This window comes from Tachysurus vachellii, chromosome 18, assembly GCF_030014155.1.
Source record: "Tachysurus vachellii isolate PV-2020 chromosome 18, HZAU_Pvac_v1, whole genome shotgun sequence".
Lineage (NCBI taxonomy): Eukaryota > Metazoa > Chordata > Actinopteri > Siluriformes > Bagridae > Tachysurus > Tachysurus vachellii.
The window spans coordinates 12,312,794-12,330,383 of record NC_083477.1 but is presented as its reverse complement, the minus strand read 5'-3'; the positions used below and the strand labels follow the sequence as shown (position 1 = coordinate 12,330,383).

Here is a 17,590-nt window from a genome sequence, read left to right as displayed (position 1 = left end):
TGTATCTGTGTGTGTGTAATCTTGTGTGTGTGTCTAACATTTTTGTCTAGTCATATTTTTTTTAAAAACTTGATAAATCATTTATTTTGGTATAGGAACATTGTTATTATTGTTATGATTAAGACCTTTCCAAGTGATTTATGCTTGATATAAACATCCGCTGAAAAATAATTAAGTATATTTTAACTACGATTTTAGAATTTGACGATTTAGTACAAACATGTTCAAAAAGAAACTCATCTAAACATTGTCGAGCATTTACATACGTTTAGCCTCAGAAACAAACGCTGGCTTAAAAACATTTAAAACTTAAATCCATTTTGAAACTTGAGTTCAGTATTCAAAGCTTGTCATGACGGTTAGAGTTAAAGTGAAGTGAAGGCTTTGAGTGAAGTTGATCAGGTTTTACAGTGTATGAGTGTATGGGCTGACAGTTTGTACCTGTGCTTTTCTATGAAATGGAACATTTCGTAATTCATTTCAGTTCCTTCATTATTTTCTATTCAGTAAATGGTTTATCCTGGTCAGAGATGTGATGGATTTATAACCTATTCAGGGAACACAGGGCATGAGGCAGGAATACACCCTGGATGGGACACCAGTCCATTGCAGGACAGCATACACACACAGCACACGCACATTGACACCTGTGTACATTTTAGCATATGTAAATTAAGAGGTGGGAGGACACTGGAGGACCAGGAGGAAACATACACAGCTCAGGTTTGTACTATGATCCCTGGAGCTGTGAGGCAGCAACACTTCCTGCTTCGCCACCATGCCACTGACAACTGCATGTATACGCTATTAATTATTTTCTGTTTATCCATAGCAGTGATTAGTCAGCGGTAGCTCACGGCTAGTACATTTTGTTCTTTCCTTTCCTTCCTTGGTGTTTTAATGCTGTATAGTTCAGAGCTCAAACTGAGCTTGAGAACTGAATTGAAATGTACTGCTTTTGTTGAGAATATGTAGTACTTACTACACATTCATATGTTGTGCTTAAGAGTTTTTTGTCTTCCTTTCTCAGGATCAGATAGAGCACCTTAAAGCGTTAAACATACCGGCATGTTCCATAAACTCGAAGCTTCCGTCTGGAGAGAGGAAGCAGATCCTGGCTGATCTGCATAGTGAAACTCCTCGGCTCAAGCTGCTGTACATCACTCCAGAGATGGTGGCTTCTCCATCTTTCCAGCCATGCCTGAGCTCTTTGTGCTCCCGCAGCTTGCTAGCCTGTCTGGCTGTTGATGAAGCTCACTGTGTATCTCAGTGGGGTCATGATTTTAGACCTGACTACCTGAAGCTGGGAGACCTGCGCACCCGTATGCCCGGCGTCCCCTGTGTGGCCCTGACGGCGACAGCACCCAAGCGGGTACAGGAGGACATTGCACGCTCTCTGAGGCTACGATCACCACTCACTTTTACCACTCCGGTGTTTCGGGAAAACCTGAAGTACGACGTGATATTTCGAGATCTGCTGCCTGACCCTTATGTTCATCTGCATGCGTTTGCTAAGGAAGCCCTCAGAGGATGCTCAGCTGAGAAGGTCAGCCATTGTTTTTCTATTGTAAAATACATCAGTTTCTCAGAACTTCAAAAAATCTGTCTTGCCAAAGTGTGTAATTAGTACGTCTTACTACTAAGTCTGAAGAGGATCATACACAGATTTATGCTTCATTATCTAAATTATCTATGCTAAATTATCAACATTTACATGCACATTTTCTTATTAATTGATGCGTATAACATTGGTTTCCTACAATAATAAGAAAAGATGTATGTATGTATATATATATATATATATATATATATATATATATAAAATTAGGGTTGCAAAGGGGCGGAAAGTTTCCGGTAAATTTCCACAGGAACTTAATCTGGGGAATTTTGGAAATATTCCAAACTGGAAACTTTATTGGAATTTATGGGAATTTACAGGAATTTATGGGAATTTATGGGAATTATTTGGAAATATAGGGAAATTTATATAAACTATATCATATACAAAGATAAATAAACATTTTGTTTGGTCATAAGCAGACATGCATGCAAGGTAATACAAATTTTAAAAATGGCGTCTTGACTGATTTCATTGTAAGTAGAACTTTAACTGATTCTTTCATTGAGTAACACAAAAGCATAATGAACATTATTATGCTTGCAATAAACATAATAAACTTAATAACTGTAATAAACATAGTTCCCTATGATTGCTGTAAAATGAAAGCATCCCCCACACTTGCCCTTCTAAAAAAGTCCCAATCAAAATGTAAAATGAAGCATTTTTCCTCAAGCTTATTAGGTCTCTGCTTCTGTGGTAGTCAAGGCCTGGAAAATGGAGGTGAATCCCCCCCTTAAGTGATATCTGGAGGGTTTTTTTTATTTCAGGGGGTTGTGAGTGTGTGTGTGTGTGGGGGGGGGGTCATCAAATTATCTGTGTATGTGTAACAATCCTAATTTACCGCTTATTAAGAGTTAGTAAGGTAGTTATTAAGTTTAGGTATTGGGTACAATTAAGAATGTAGAGTAAGGTCATGCAGAATAAGGCATTAATATGTGTTTAATAAGTACTAATAAATAGCCAATATTCTATTAATATTCATGCTAATAAGCAACTAGTTAAATGACCCTAAAATAAAGTGTTACTGTGCATGTTATGGAAGAATGTAAGTACCTGCAGGGGGTTTGGCCTCAATGGCCCTCCAGTAAGCAGTGTGCTGTGTGCAAGTGACCGGGTAATGCAGGGTACAAATTCAACTTAAATTGCATTAAGTCTTGTTGTTTTAAACAAAATTATGCTGCAAGTTTTTTTAAACTACATTTAAGTTCCTTGTTATAGGCAACTCTGTATTTTTTTAAATTCCCAGTTAATTCCCATATATTCCCATTAATTCCCATGGAAAGTTTTGAATATGAAAAATGTACAGTACCTGTATTTATAAATGACAAATATTGTATAAAAACATACAGTAATAAAAGAGAATGTTAAAAAAATAAACTGGTTTTACTTTACGGAAGATGCGCACGGAGGTTGAGTGAGGATTAAACAGGCGGAGGAGTTAGGAGGAATTACAATATCACTTTCGTTCACTTACTCCCTACTGTACACTCTTAATGCTACTTTACACTTAAATGGAACTTAACTAAACACTAAAATTAACGAACTTAACTGAAATTTTCTTAACTTAACTGAACTTAATTGCTACAATTTCTGTTTTCTTTACATTAATTTTGCTTAATTTTCTTCATCGCTTTTCTCTTCACTTGTTTTTGCCTTTTTTGTCACTCTTTCCTCACTAACATCTGCCGGTCGTTTTAATAAATACCTGTCCGGTCAGCATATCAGATGCGGTGTAGTTGCACAAGTAAAATTTTTTAACGGATCCGAAAATTACGGATCGGCAGATGGTCACTAGGTGCACTCCTGTAGCCTCCAGGTGGTCCTGTGGCAAGATTCTGTGCTCTCTTTGCTGCATTCTGTTTGATTCCTGAGCAGGGAGTTACCCAGCCACTGAAGGGTTAAACCTCAGTGCCGGTCCCAAACCCAGATAAAATAGGACGAAACCTGCTCCTAATCTAATATGTGGACCACATGATTCCCCTGAACAGGGAGCGGCTGAAAGACCAACAACAACTCACTAGGTACACTACTGGTATTTCCAATTCTATAGAATTTAGGGGTTCAATCCTTAAGCATTGACATCCTGTTGTTATTGCATGGAATTATTATTACCTCACTAGTCATGCAGACCAAATCGCAGGGCCTAGAGTCTTGAAACTTTGAGGGAGGATGGAACTCCACCAGTCTCGTCCACATCGGCCACACTGTCAAACGATCAAACCAACAACAGCAACAAATGAGCAATATGGACTTTTTAACTTCAAGAATCAAGTGAAGAAGCTTTTATTGATTTTATTTCATTTCCACCATATGCAGCAGATGCAGTACAAGGTGAAATAGAACAAAGTTCCTCCAGGATTCTGCTGCTACATTAACCACAGTGCTACATAAAATAACACAGGACATTAGTACATTACACAGTACTACACATACTACATAAAGACACCAGACAATACAATACACCGTTCTGTAGTCAGTCACAGTCTCAAGGATCAGTGACCAAGCTTCTCCCTATAGCTTTGCAAAACTTTGGCATATTGACACCAAACATCAATCGCAAGATATGAAAAAAATTTTATTTTCTCTTCTAACGTCTGGATAATTGGTCCTGAAATTACAGACACATTATCTTTAGATTCATTGAAGAATACCCAAACACATTAGAGTATTGTTTGGAAGCTCAGTAAATGCCAATGTCTTTAAACGGCTCCAGTTTAAGTGCTTGCATGCTTGCTAAATAATACATAATAAATAATACTAGACACATACACTTAAAGTGCTAAAACCCCGATAATTGCTGCTCGCAGCTGAATGACTGAATTTAGTACTTCTGGCTATGGCTTACAACCAAGTAGAGTCTTGTAGAGACTTTTATCAAACACTGCACACTTCTGGAAATGTTTAGCTAACCTACGTCAGTTATACATCAATTATATGAATTGTGATCATTGCTTTGATTATTTTATTTTTTATTTTTGATGGAATAAATGAGCATCATCTCAAATAATCCACTTTTCAATCAACTTCACCCACTAATCCTTTTCCAATTATTTAATTGTGATATTCTTTGGTAGATTTTTGTTAGAGACTCTACTTTTGTCTGAATGCTCGTCTTTCTAGTGCACACTGCTGCTCTTTGCTCTACAACATTTTTTTTTTTCATAAAAGGTCAGAACGGTGTATTTCTTTCTGCATATTTTGGTGGAGGTATCGCACCGGCTTTCTGGATGCTTGTTGGAGGAATTTTTAAATATGGGGTAAAAAAGTTGATTTTTGATTCTTTTGCTATGTTCAAATGAGAAAAGAATTGCCCAGAGCTTGACTTCAGTCCTCAGACTTCTCAAGATATCTGCTGACTCATCAGGATGTAATATATCCACAATTTTGGTTGTTCCATGATGTTTCATTTTATAGAAATGCCCCAGAAATCAGTTCTTCTGCTACGTTTACTTACGCAGTGACCAGAGATTGTCTGGCAACATGAGCAACAGCAACAGTGGGCTTCTAGATGTGGGCGCATCCACATACCCATAAAAGTGGAAAAAAGTTGAACTTTATGCAAAAATTGAGTGACTCAAAACGTGAAAAAAAAAGTGACGTAAAAAAAATCCATGGCAAAGAGCACACGCTGTTTCTCCTTCATCTCATACGGTATGATGTGTATATATGAATTTTATATACAAACACCAAATCTAACTCCAGAATGTTTCATTTTAGAAGCAAGGTTGCAAGGTTTGTTGCTAATCAGTATGCTAGTTGCTCTACCCACTGATGAAGGTTATTACTATGGCAACCAGAAGGAGAAACACCTACTGATGACTTCATAGTACCGCGACTGATGACTTGCAGTGAGAAAATCACTATATATGTGAACATAGCTGGTGAGGAGATGAAAATTTTTTTAAATCACTACTACAACTTTCTTTTCCACCTTTCAGGTCTTACTCAAATCACCACTGACATACCTACAGTCAATCCTGTACACGCAGCACAGCTAAGCAGTATTATTGTGAAGCACCAGATCCTACATCTTCAGAATTGATTCAGATTCGAGAACCACAAGCATTCAAAATGCCGTTCATAACATTTACCGTGATGCCTGACTCACTCATAACCTCCTGAAGTTCTTTCATGTTACTCCTCTGTTGCTTCTTCTTCTTTGGCTTTGTGTAACATGTTTTTGTACTCCAGGTCTCTAAATCACTCCATATCTTGGTTCAGAACTTCACACATGTTCTTAAATTAAGATCTAAGCATGCTTATGATGAAAGATCTAGACTTCTAGAAAGATCTGTAGCCAGAGCTTCACACTGATAGCAGAAGGTTTGGCCTCCATAGCAGGTTTTTATTGGCCAAGGAGCACCCAAGTGGGCATCTGACTGAAAAGTAAAGCAACCAATCACAGTTTGTTTTGTTCAGTGGCATGTTTAGGGGTGTGAAGATCAAAAAACATTGCCCCTACAAAAACAGACCGGTGTGCGAGCATACATTTTTTATTTAAGAAAGTCATGCAAATTAATGAGTCTAAACTATTACATCATTTGGAAAATCCAGTATTTAGCTGAACCTCATAAGCGCTCACCGTCAATCTTGTAAACATGATGGCTTCCTTCTTCCATGAGGGAAGTAGAGCCTCACAGCAGCTTTGTTTCCAAAAGAATTGTTAACAAACATAACTTGCACGTCTCCAGGAAATTCTTTACAAATTTGCGTGCCATATGCATCAGCCAACAGTTCGTGAGCTTTTCCCTCAGTCTAGAGCGTCTGTGTCTCCATTCTTACTCAATTCTTACTGTCTGTGTGTCTACATTCTTACTGTAAAGCTCAGACGGTCCTTTTGTATTTTGTTTTAAACTGGCATTTATAGTGTATACAGACTATTCATCTTTTTTTGTTGCCAACAAAACTTCTTGTATGAATCCTTGTAAGTTTTCCAGAGACACTGAACCACAGTACCTTGCACTTTTTATAGATCATTCTGGATGTTAGCATTTGTCATGTAATTGTAAATTAATATAATAATCATAGTCTTTCTTCATGTAGACTCTGGGAACTGTAGAAACCAATAACCTGTTTAATAAACTTCATATTAGAGCAGATTTTCATCACTGGCTAACGCTCGTTCTTTATAATTGCTAATCAAGAGAAGCTTTAGAGAGAGAGGTCCAACTGTAATCGAATAACAGATAAACACAGACAAATTTTAATATTGTTGCCTCAGGAAAATCGACCTCAGTTTGCTAGATAAACCGATCAAGTGGTGACGTGTTAAATAAAACTTGCAGAAAGTTTCCTGTAAATAGATTACGCTCTTAATACGTTCAACATAAACACGGTTTGTTTCAAATGAGGTGCATTTACTTGCCTTCTTATTCATGTGAATATCCAGTCAGTCAGTCATGAGGCAGCAGCACACCGAAGGAAATCATACAGATACTTGTGGGGGGGGTGTTGGGTTTTTTTTTCCAGTGAAATAAAGACTCAGACATCGACTGCTGGGGCGATTCTTCATTTACTGACAAAAGATAAAGCAGTCTTTTACAACGTGAACCTTTTATATTGCTGAAATAAATACAATTTGCATGTGCTCCATGCTCACTGTCCAGACAGAAAACTAAAACATTTACATTTACAGCATTTAGCAGACATCTTTATCCTTGAATTTTATCTCATTTTGTACAACTGAGCAATTTAGGGTTAAGGGCCTTACTTAGGGGCCCAGCATTGGCAGCTTAGTGGACTTGGGATTCAAACTCAGTTCCGATTGGTAGACAAACACCTTAACCACTAGGTTATCACACTCCCATAACTAATAACCCAACCTTAAATCTTAAACATACGGAGAAAATAATATATTAATCAAATGTACGAATTAAATGTAAATAAAGAAGAAAAGAGAGGAATTAGTGCTTAATCTAAACCTAAATCTATGACCAGCATATTAGGTATACAATTGAACATTTTGTGTAATTCTATTTCTTATATATTCAGGCTATAATACAGTGCACTTTCCATAGCCGGTACGCTAGCACATCGAGCTCCATTCCTGTCAGAAGAAAATAATCTGATGTCACGCTGGGCTCCGACTCACTGTTCCGCTCCTTGTCTTGATTGAATAACTGCAAGAATAAGCATGTGTTTCTATTAACGTGGCCAGTGTGTGTAAATAGTTGTTTATTTTTAATGATAGTGTGTATGTCTGTGTTAAAGGGATGTGGGATTGTGTACTGTCGCACCAGAGAGAGTTGTGAGGACGTTGCACACAGATTGACTAAGCTTGGGCTTTTGGCCAGGCCCTACCATGCAGGTAACATTCAATACCTTCCACTGAAGAGTCTGTATCCAAACATCACACACTGTTTTTTACCAACATAAATACTTGGTATTGAAAGAGTTAAATAGGAGGTCCTTCTAAAAAAGCGGTGTTTGTTTATTTTTTAACCAAGGTGCAAATATTCAAGAGAAATTGCCTGATTTCAGCCATGAGCTTTGACTAGCTGCCATTGAGATCTAGCTGTTTAGTAACTTCAGCTACATCAACAAGCACAAAAAGCAAAAATTTTTAGTTGTTTAATTAAATATTATAATAAACATTCGCAGTTCATTTACAACTTTCACTATTAATAAGTTTGTCTAGGATTTTACAATTTTTTGAAATTGTGATCAAAGTGATTTATTTATTATTTACTTATTTTTAAAGAAAAATTTGTTTTGTTTTTTTTAATGAATTAATTACTTTTTATTTTTGGTCTGAGAAACAAATCATTTAGGTCATTTATCCATGCTCAGTCATTTGTATCACACAAATACGACTGTTTATAACATGTTGTCATAACTAATAATGCAATTATTCATCATTTTTACAGATCAAATATTCAGTTATGTAGCAATACAGGACTTGAATATACAAACAAAAATACTTTATTCAATAGTCTTCCTACCCATTCTTTTAAATTAGTAATCTCACTAATGTGAGTAATATTATTTTTAATTCTATTGTTTTCTATTAGTCTGTAATTTGTTCTAAAAGAATATATTATATCTATATTATATTATATATATATATATATATATATATATATATATATATATATATATATATATATATATATATATATATATAATTTTATTTTATTATTTTTTTTTTTAATCCAGTGAGTGTCTGTTGTTTTTTGTATGTTTTTCTACTTAAATAAGTTGTGTGTAAATTGTGAGACAAATTGTTCACTTTGTTAACAGTGGGATAGACACAAGTTTGATATGAAACAGAGACAACAATAACAACTTTTATTCTTTGGTTTCTGTTGAAATATAAAAGATGCTGTTTGTATTGTTTATTTTCGTGTCAGGTCTGAAAGCAGGAGATCGCACGGATTCACAGGCTGATTGGATGGAAGGGAAAGTCCCTGTTATTGTGGCCACTATCAGCTTCGGGATGGGTGTTGACAAGGCCAATGTGAGGTAAGCGATGATCTCTCTATCAGCAACAGATCATTAGGAATACAGTAGAACTTCTTCCTCACGTTCGTGTGTGTGATCATGCTTATAGATGTGATGCGTCTTTTCTATCTCACAGGTTTGTAGCTCACTGGAACTTGGCTAAGTCTTTGGCCAGTTATTATCAGGAATCAGGACGTGCCGGCCGTGACGGACTTCCCTCTTCTTGTCGCATCTACTACTCTCCCAAAGACAGAGACCAACTTCGCTTTCTCATCTGTAAAGAGATCAACCGCAAACAGGCACGTATGCCGACCACGTTACACGGCGTCTGGTGAATAGTGTGTTCGAGATTAGATCACATGGTGAAAAATGTATGAGTCTTTTCCTACATTCATTGCACAACTTAAGTGAAGTTCAAGCCCCTGAGTGGTCCAGCTTAAAAAGTGGTTCATGTCGTTCTAACAGGTATTGTTTAATTCAAATATAATACATTCAAGCTATGATAAATTGCACTTTCAATACTCTTTACACGTCGAGCTCCACTCATGTCAGGAGAAAACAATGATCTGAGGCTTGATCTGTTTCTTGTCCTTCAAGTCATGTCAAGACAAGAAGCTTGCCTTGACTTGAAGGACAGGAATGGGATGGGTGTTGACAAGGCCAATGTGAGGTGAGTGATGATGATCCGTCAGCAACAGATCATTTGGGATGATCGATTACGTTTGTGTGTGATCTTGTACATTAGTAATGTATATCCTAAGTGCACATGACTGTAGAAAGGACATTATTCATAACAAAACTGTCCAGTGTTTATAACAGTTTATAATCCCACCCTCCAGTATCACCCAAATGAGGTTGAGGTTCCCTTTTGAGTCTGGTTCCTCTCGAGGTTTCTTCCTCTTCCATCTAATGCCTCCTTTCCACCAGAAAGAACCGGGTCCTGGTTCAGAGCTAGTGCTGGTTTGAAGTTGGTTCCACAGGCGAGAAGAAGCGGTTTGCCTTTCCATGGGCTAGAGAGCCATCACAGGGCCAAGTCTTACGTCACTGTATACAACGTTATACAGCAACAATGGCGGATGTTGCTATACTGTTCATGCTCATGGCTTTGCAAACCTACATTGGCATCCAAACGTGGCGAATCCTGATTTAAAATGATTTAAAAATGGTGCTAACGACGTTCTCTTATGTCTTGTTGGTCACAGTAACCCCATCCCCAGCACCTGACGCAAGCGGTTCTTAAAGGTAGGGTCTCCGTTGTTTGAAAGCCAATGTTGACATTTGAAATCACCAAAACAAACACGTCCCTAACCCAAATGGGTCCCACCCCTGTATTGATAGCTCCGCCCACACATACATACGTAACCCAGGAAACTACTGGAAAGAAATGTGTCTTTATCATAGCTGAAGGGAAGAACAATACGATTGCAGATAAACAAACAAGCAAAAATGACACACAAGCATAATCATGCAAAGGACGGCATATATTAGTTCTGTGTAACAAAACAAAACCAATGTTACTCACCTATCGAGTAGGGAAAAAGCGACTCGGTGTCTTAAGTAAAGTTGGCCGCATATTCACAGATTCGTGTTTCCCGAGTCAATAACTCCTGAGCTAAACGCTGTTACTAGCAAAACGCGGTTGTAGCTGCCTCTCTACATTACTACGATAGAAAAGAGGTGTTATTTGTGTAGTAACAGCGTTTAGCTCAGGAGTTGTTTACTCGGGGAAACACGAATCTGTGAATATGCGCCAACTTCCCGCTCCTTCCCGCTCCTGTCCAGCGCTGGAAAGCTGATCCTATATTAACACGGGTCCTACTTCTTGCCTTATCGTAAGCCTTTCTTCGCTTTCTTTCTTTGTTTTTATCCTCCATGTCAATGCTAAAACCGCTTTCTGCTAATGTCACACATGCGCACTGAACACTCTCTCCGCCCATATTGACAAGACCCGCCCCTTTCTGCTCATTGGCTACACGTTTGGTTTGATTTTTGTTTAGTTGTCGGCCCGACTCAGGTTTCTGAAGCGCTTCTCAAAAATCCTTTTTCAGAGCCGGTGCTTTGGGTGTCAAAAAAGAAAGAACTGATTTTAAATTAGGCTCTGGCTCCGAACCAGCACTCAAACTGCCTTGGTGGAAAAGGGGCATGTGGGAGTTTTTCCTCACCACAGTCACCTCAGGCTTGTTCATTGGAGATAAATACAAACACAATCTAATATGTTTAATATTAATTTTAAATCTTTGTATAATGTTAACCTTATGTCCATTGTTAAATGCGTTATACAAAACAAGAAATTGAATTGAACTCAGATCCTTTTTATGTCTGAGCCAAGCCTATATTGCACTAGCTTAAGGGGATGTAGTGGCCCAGTGTATTTATTATCTAGCTAATTACATCCATGTGTCCTCCATATGCTCATTTTCAGACTCCGTGCTCTTTTTAATGTAGTTCATACCGTTGTAAAACCTAGCCGACTTTTCAGCCCAGTCGTTTACTACCAGATAAACAACTTAGATGTCAGTCATGTTATTGTGTGTTTTGAAGTATTTCATAAGAGCTCTTTTTTTTTCAGGAGAAACGAGGTTCCGAGAAAGAACAGGACAAAGCACCCCTTCTGGACTTTGAGGCCATGGTTGCTTTCTGTGAGCAAGAAGGGTAAGATTTCATACGATACACTTTAAACACAAATATACACTTTAAACTTAGTAGTTAATAGATTTGTGTTTATTGAATGTCTTATAGGTTTTATGTAGATTTGCATTAAAGAGAAGATCATGTATTATTACAGATTGTTTATATTAATAGTGCTTGAAGGTGCTACATGTAAGATTCAGTGACCTTCAGTTTATTAATCAGTATACAGACATTCAGGAAAAATGTATCACTAATGCTGACCACACCGATTGTATTTTGAAAGAAAAAAAATCCATATGATTTTGTTAAATATTTGTTCTTTATAAAGTTTAGATACAAGTGTGCAGAGATCTGATAATGAACATATTATGGATTAACAAAATCGTACTTGTAGCTCCTGGCTTGGCTTGGTAAAAAAAAAAAAAAAGAATAAATACAGAATTGCATTGGTTCATCCCAGTCTTTCCCAAGTTTCTTTCATTAAAAAACAAATTTGGTTGATGCTTTTTTTATTTAAAGTGACAATTGAAACAAGATCCAACTGAACAGGTGATGGTTAAAGGTCTTGCTCATGGACCATAAAGTGGCAGCTCGGTCTTCTAATCTGTCGCCCACATCCATAAGCACTGACCCTCTACTTCCTGTTTCAGTTGGAGAGCATAGCTTTGACACACCTTCCCTGCGCCGTTATTCTCATACATACCTACTAGGTACAACACACATTACATTTGTGAGATTATTCACAAGCACCGCATACATAATAAAAAGAATAAAAAGCCACATTCTGGATCCTCTGAAGTTCCTTTAGTGCTCTCTCTGACTTTGTTTACTTTTTCCTGTGTCACGGAGGCAGGCTGTGCAAAGTCCCAGTGCAAAAACTTGCCCAAATTTCCCCAAAGCCTTTATAGTGAGCTCTCTCTGTCCCTTCTTTTCTCTCTGTGCCTCTTCCATTGTCTGGTATCTCTTCATGCTTGACTGAACTGTAGAGACATTTCAAAGGACCGAGTCGTTCTTTCTTGAGCCTCGTCCACAGCTACAGCAGCACTGTGCACAAGCAAACACTACCATGGCCAGGAATGTCACTGAAAGACAGCATCCATTTTATTAGACCTTATTTTGTCTTTCACATAGGTAAGCAAATAAAGCAAATATATGTATATATATATATATATATATATATATATATATATATATATATATATATATATATATATATATATATATGTGTATGTGTGTGTGTGTATATATATGTGTGTATGTATGTATATATATATATATATATATATATATATATATATTTGTTTAGAATTATAAATTGTTTAATAATAAAATACTTATTAAATTATTATTATTAATATTAAATAATTATTAATTGTTTTAGATTCCAGGAAGTGAAAGATTTAAAGTTCTCTACAGTTCTTGCAGGCTGTATGTATCAATGCAATATTTTCCATCTCAAACAAACTTGGACAACCTGTGGATAAGAAGTGACAAGACACCCACAGAGCTTGTGATTTCTCACCCAAAATGTTAGCGCAGAGAGTAAAAATAGTGAGCGTGAGATTGCATTAGCTCTTAGTGTTTCTGACAGTTTCAGGAAATGACATTTTTCCATGCTGTCAGATTGGCACATCTCAGTCTGTATTGTTCATAGCAATAAAAAGAAACCCTCCTATTCGTGCTGTTCTAAGCAAAGCATTCTGTTTGGATTGTGGATTTTTATAGTTTCATCTGTTACTGATCAGTGTGACTCCTCGTTTTTTCCATTTCTTGTAATAAATGCTTTCCGTTTTTTGTGCGGGAGGAAAAAACTCATGGTGTGTCCATGTGGCCGTATCCTGAAAAACAGCTTTTAACTAAAATTGAGTTTTTCTACCAGTGCTTTATACATTGACATCTCTGCATTTTTCACCAAAATAAAATGTTTTTATTTAGGATATATTGTAAGGTTGTCTTTGTGTTTACCTGCAAAGCTCATGCGGTGTAAGGCCACCTACTGATCCTCTAAGACATGCACATTTACTACTTAATTCCACATGCTGGTTATAATAAAGGAGCAGCTAATTATTTCCATGTCCCCATATCCAGAGTGATTTACTATAACTGTTAAGACATCTTTTTTTTTCCCCTACATAAAATGGACGTGGAATCGCTCGTCATGGAAACTAATGCAAGCGTTGTTTGTGATTTAGATACATGCTGGATTTAAAGCAGTGTTTCCAAACAGGTCTTGATGATGTAGCATTTGTTCAACCTGACATTAAAAATGCTTAAAGTTTAGAATCTTGCCAGCTATGTGCATGTCCTCAAGCTGTGCCACAGAAACGGGCATAGTTCAGTTTATATTCAGGTACAAATACCTGAATTCAGGTACACATCAACAAAACAGCAGACAACACACTGACTTAAAACACATTAATAAAAATTCATATAGCTTACAGAGCAGCACTGACTGAGCTACTTATTCTTATGTTACAGTTAAGAGATGACCAGGAGGCTTGGGTTTAAATGCTGTGAGTGATTTTTAGCTCAGGTGCTGAGATCAGGACTGATGATGATGATGATGATGATGATGATGATGATAATCAAAGTTCTAACACATTTCACATTGTAAAATTGTAGTAATGTTTTGCATAAGTACAGGAACAAAACTGTATATAGAAAATGTTCAAACTTTTGTCTGTCCTTAAAATCTCAGTTAGCTACGCATTAGTTCACATCCAAAATAATTATTCATTTCAACAGTAACGGTTAATGGTTAACCAAAGCCTTATACTCGGTTCACATAAAACTTAATACGCTCAACTCCACAGATGCTTTTTTCTCCTTTGATATAAAGATAGTTTTACTTAAAACTCTATTCCAAGAATTTTTTCTTTTTTTAATAGTCACATCTAGTATTTGTTCTCATTTACACATCACATAATTTTAACCTTAAAATAAGATGAGCGATAATAATAAGTAACAAATATTGCTTACAAATGAAGAGTAGGAGGATGAGGAAGCCTCCGATCTCAATGGAGTTTGCTTCAGGTAGAGTCTGTAGCTTGGTCCAGATGTTTTGGAGGATATCGAGTATTTCCTGTTTGGCATCCATTCTCTTCTGGTCACAGCTGTCAGTAACAAGCAGACGATGTTCGGATCAGTGCACAAGCTCTGTTCCTATCTGGATGGCCTCCTGCCAAATTCAGCGTTGACTTTACAACCAGTCTTTTATAGTCTGACCTGACCCTGGAAAGTCAAGCTTAACATAGATCTCTCACTCCTCTGCTTATTTTTAACAGACTACAGCTACAAAATCCACTTGGGTTGTTGGTTCATGTCGTCTGAACGGACTGAGCACACTTGGTACAGAAAACATGTCTTTTCTGTTTGACTGCAGACATGTGACCCCAAACAGAAGACAACCTGCTGGTTAAAATGATCTAGGCCTGTCATCCAGTGTGCTTTTTTGGGACTTGTTGAGTCGGGTGTGTTCTGAAAGGGTGTATATCACAGGGTGGGGCTGCCACAGTGTGCAGAAAAAGGCCTCAGTAGGGGATACAGCTATTTAATTATAAAGACCACAGGCATCTAGTCGTTGCTTTTCATTTAGGATGTAGACCCTCAGGATCTTAGTCCGACTCCATATTCAAAACCTGTCTATACAACAGATTTTGCAGTCTGATGTCATCACAGTGCAACTGTATTTGAACTGGTTTAACAACACAGTATGACGTGGATTACTACATAACAAAGACTACAATAAAACAATAAAAAGACTGTAAATATGCAAATGTAGTATAGAAAACTTTAATAGATAAGTATGCAACTCTATTATGTTAGTTTGTAAACATAGGATCTAAAATGTATTATGTAAAAATTTAGTTATGTAAAACTAGTATGTATGAAGTATACAAGTTAGTCGTGTATACAAGTTCGTCTGCATCCTTAAAATAAACATACATACTTGCATGCTAAAACTTTACATACTATGTATGCATACTACATGTTTTCTATGTATGTATGTTTATTTTAAGGATGCAGACGAACTTGTATACAGTTTATTTGTGTGTAAATGTAATGCTTAAACTTTTAGTTTAAAACATAATGTTATGTAAAGGTTTAGTCTGTAATTATGTAAACAGTATGTAAAAGTTTAGTAGGCAAGAATTTAAGCAGTATGTACGTTTATTTGGTAAGTATGTAAGTGATTAGTTAGTAAGTAATGTTAAAAATGTTTAGTCTGTAAGTAAATGTAAAGGTTTAGTTTGGAATTATGTTAACAGTAGGTACAGTTTTAGTATGTAAGTATTCCAAGTTTAGTATGTATGTATACAGTATGTTAAAGTTTAGCATACGAGTATGCTAGCATACAGTATGTAAAGTTTTATAGTATAATAAGTTTTATAGTATAAATATGTAAGTTGTATATACATATGCTACATTTAGCATGCAACAATGTAAGCAGTATGTATGTTTAGTTTGTAAGTACATTAATAATATGTAAACTACTAATATTAATAGGTTTTTTTCTGTAAGTAAACATGGCATGTAAACAGCACATGAATGTGCTTTTGAGCAAAGTTTACATTTGTCCATCATTACGGGTGTGAACAAATACCGTTCAGCTGACTTTTTTGAGGCAAATCCCTGTGTGGTTCCTAAGTTTGTTTATTTGTTCTGTTTGAACAATGATGCATTGGACTTTAGAAGGCACTGCAGCAACACAGTTGGACAAGATTAGCTATTAGGATAGTGTAGTGAATTCCTTGCTCATGGCTTGTTTGAAAGGCATGCAGCAGATGCTTGAATGTAGTTTGGCTTGTACAAGGAATTTAGTGCTTTTTTTTTTTCGTTTTTACTTTAGCCAGTCTTCAAGTAAATACAAAGACGAATCTTTCTAATACGTGAATTAGGCGTGACTGACTTTATTGCCTTAACTAGCCTAACCAGTTTACATGAACCAAACAAGGGATCCTGTCTTACCTGAGGGGAAAGGAACGTGCTGTCCCCTGTTTCCACTTGCTTGCTTCGGTTCCAGCAGTTGATTTGGGAATTCCACAAGCAGCCTAGCTCCTTAACTCAACTCCTCCACCGAGCTGCTGCCTTTTGACTGCTCTCCAGTCCTGTTCCGCTTGTTATGCTTGTCTCAATCCAAGTTTTTTTCTCCCCAGATTGTTGCCTTCTCTTGCTGTACTTGTTTAGCCCAGAAGTGCTGTTGCTGTTCTGTTGAGTGACTAACTACTTAACATGCACGTGGGTTATATTTCAGTTTGAGATTTTTCCCCCGTCATAGCCAGAATTAAGCTTTAGGTCTTCTTTACATTCTCTTCACAGTTCTCTCTGTGTCTTTTCTGTGTTTTTTGTCGTCCCTCTCTTTCTCTGTTTACCTCTCTCACCCCCACACACCCCCTTTTGTCTCAGCAGGACTGCCTACTTCTCCTCCCCTCCGTTCACCCTGGAAACACTTTTTTTCCTTTTTTTTGCCCATCTTCTAATTCCAAAACTATTCTGGCATTGTAAAAGCGTGTATTTTGAAATTAGGAAATTGAAATTGGAAAAAAATACACACTGTCACACATGTAAGACCTAAGCTACAAAAAAGTGTAGTTAGTTTTCAGCCTCAGGCCTTCCTTCACCATGTGACACTCATTTTTATTATATCTGTTTTGTTCAAGAGGCTCAGCGCTGTTGTAAAACGGTTCTTTTCACTAGCGCACCCTGTGAATCTTCTCATTGTGTAATCAACAAGTGAACAAAACTGTAACAGAAATATGCACAACTGCTTAACTGGACTATTTAATAGTGGCTCTGTTCTTGAAGTTGTAGCTGTGTTGTATAGACGTGGCACACAGAGGCCTTTTGTGTGGGATTGCAGAGCGGTCCACTGTACACATGTTTTCATTGACTGCTTAG

General features: G+C 37.0%; 1 protein-coding gene across 1 annotated transcript in view; it reads left to right on the top strand.

Moving 5' to 3' along the window:
• recql5 (RecQ helicase-like 5) overlaps window positions 1-17,590 on the top strand; it is a 33,417-nt gene that overhangs the window by 1,110 nt on the left and 14,717 nt on the right. Inside the window, exons 3-7 of the mRNA XM_060892074.1 lie at window positions 1,031-1,546; window positions 7,832-7,928; window positions 8,971-9,082; window positions 9,198-9,360; window positions 11,631-11,713. Of these exons, the coding sequence (XP_060748057.1) occupies window positions 1,031-1,546; window positions 7,832-7,928; window positions 8,971-9,082; window positions 9,198-9,360; window positions 11,631-11,713 (971 nt within the window). The remainder of the gene's footprint in view (window positions 1-1,030; window positions 1,547-7,831; window positions 7,929-8,970; window positions 9,083-9,197; window positions 9,361-11,630; window positions 11,714-17,590) is intronic.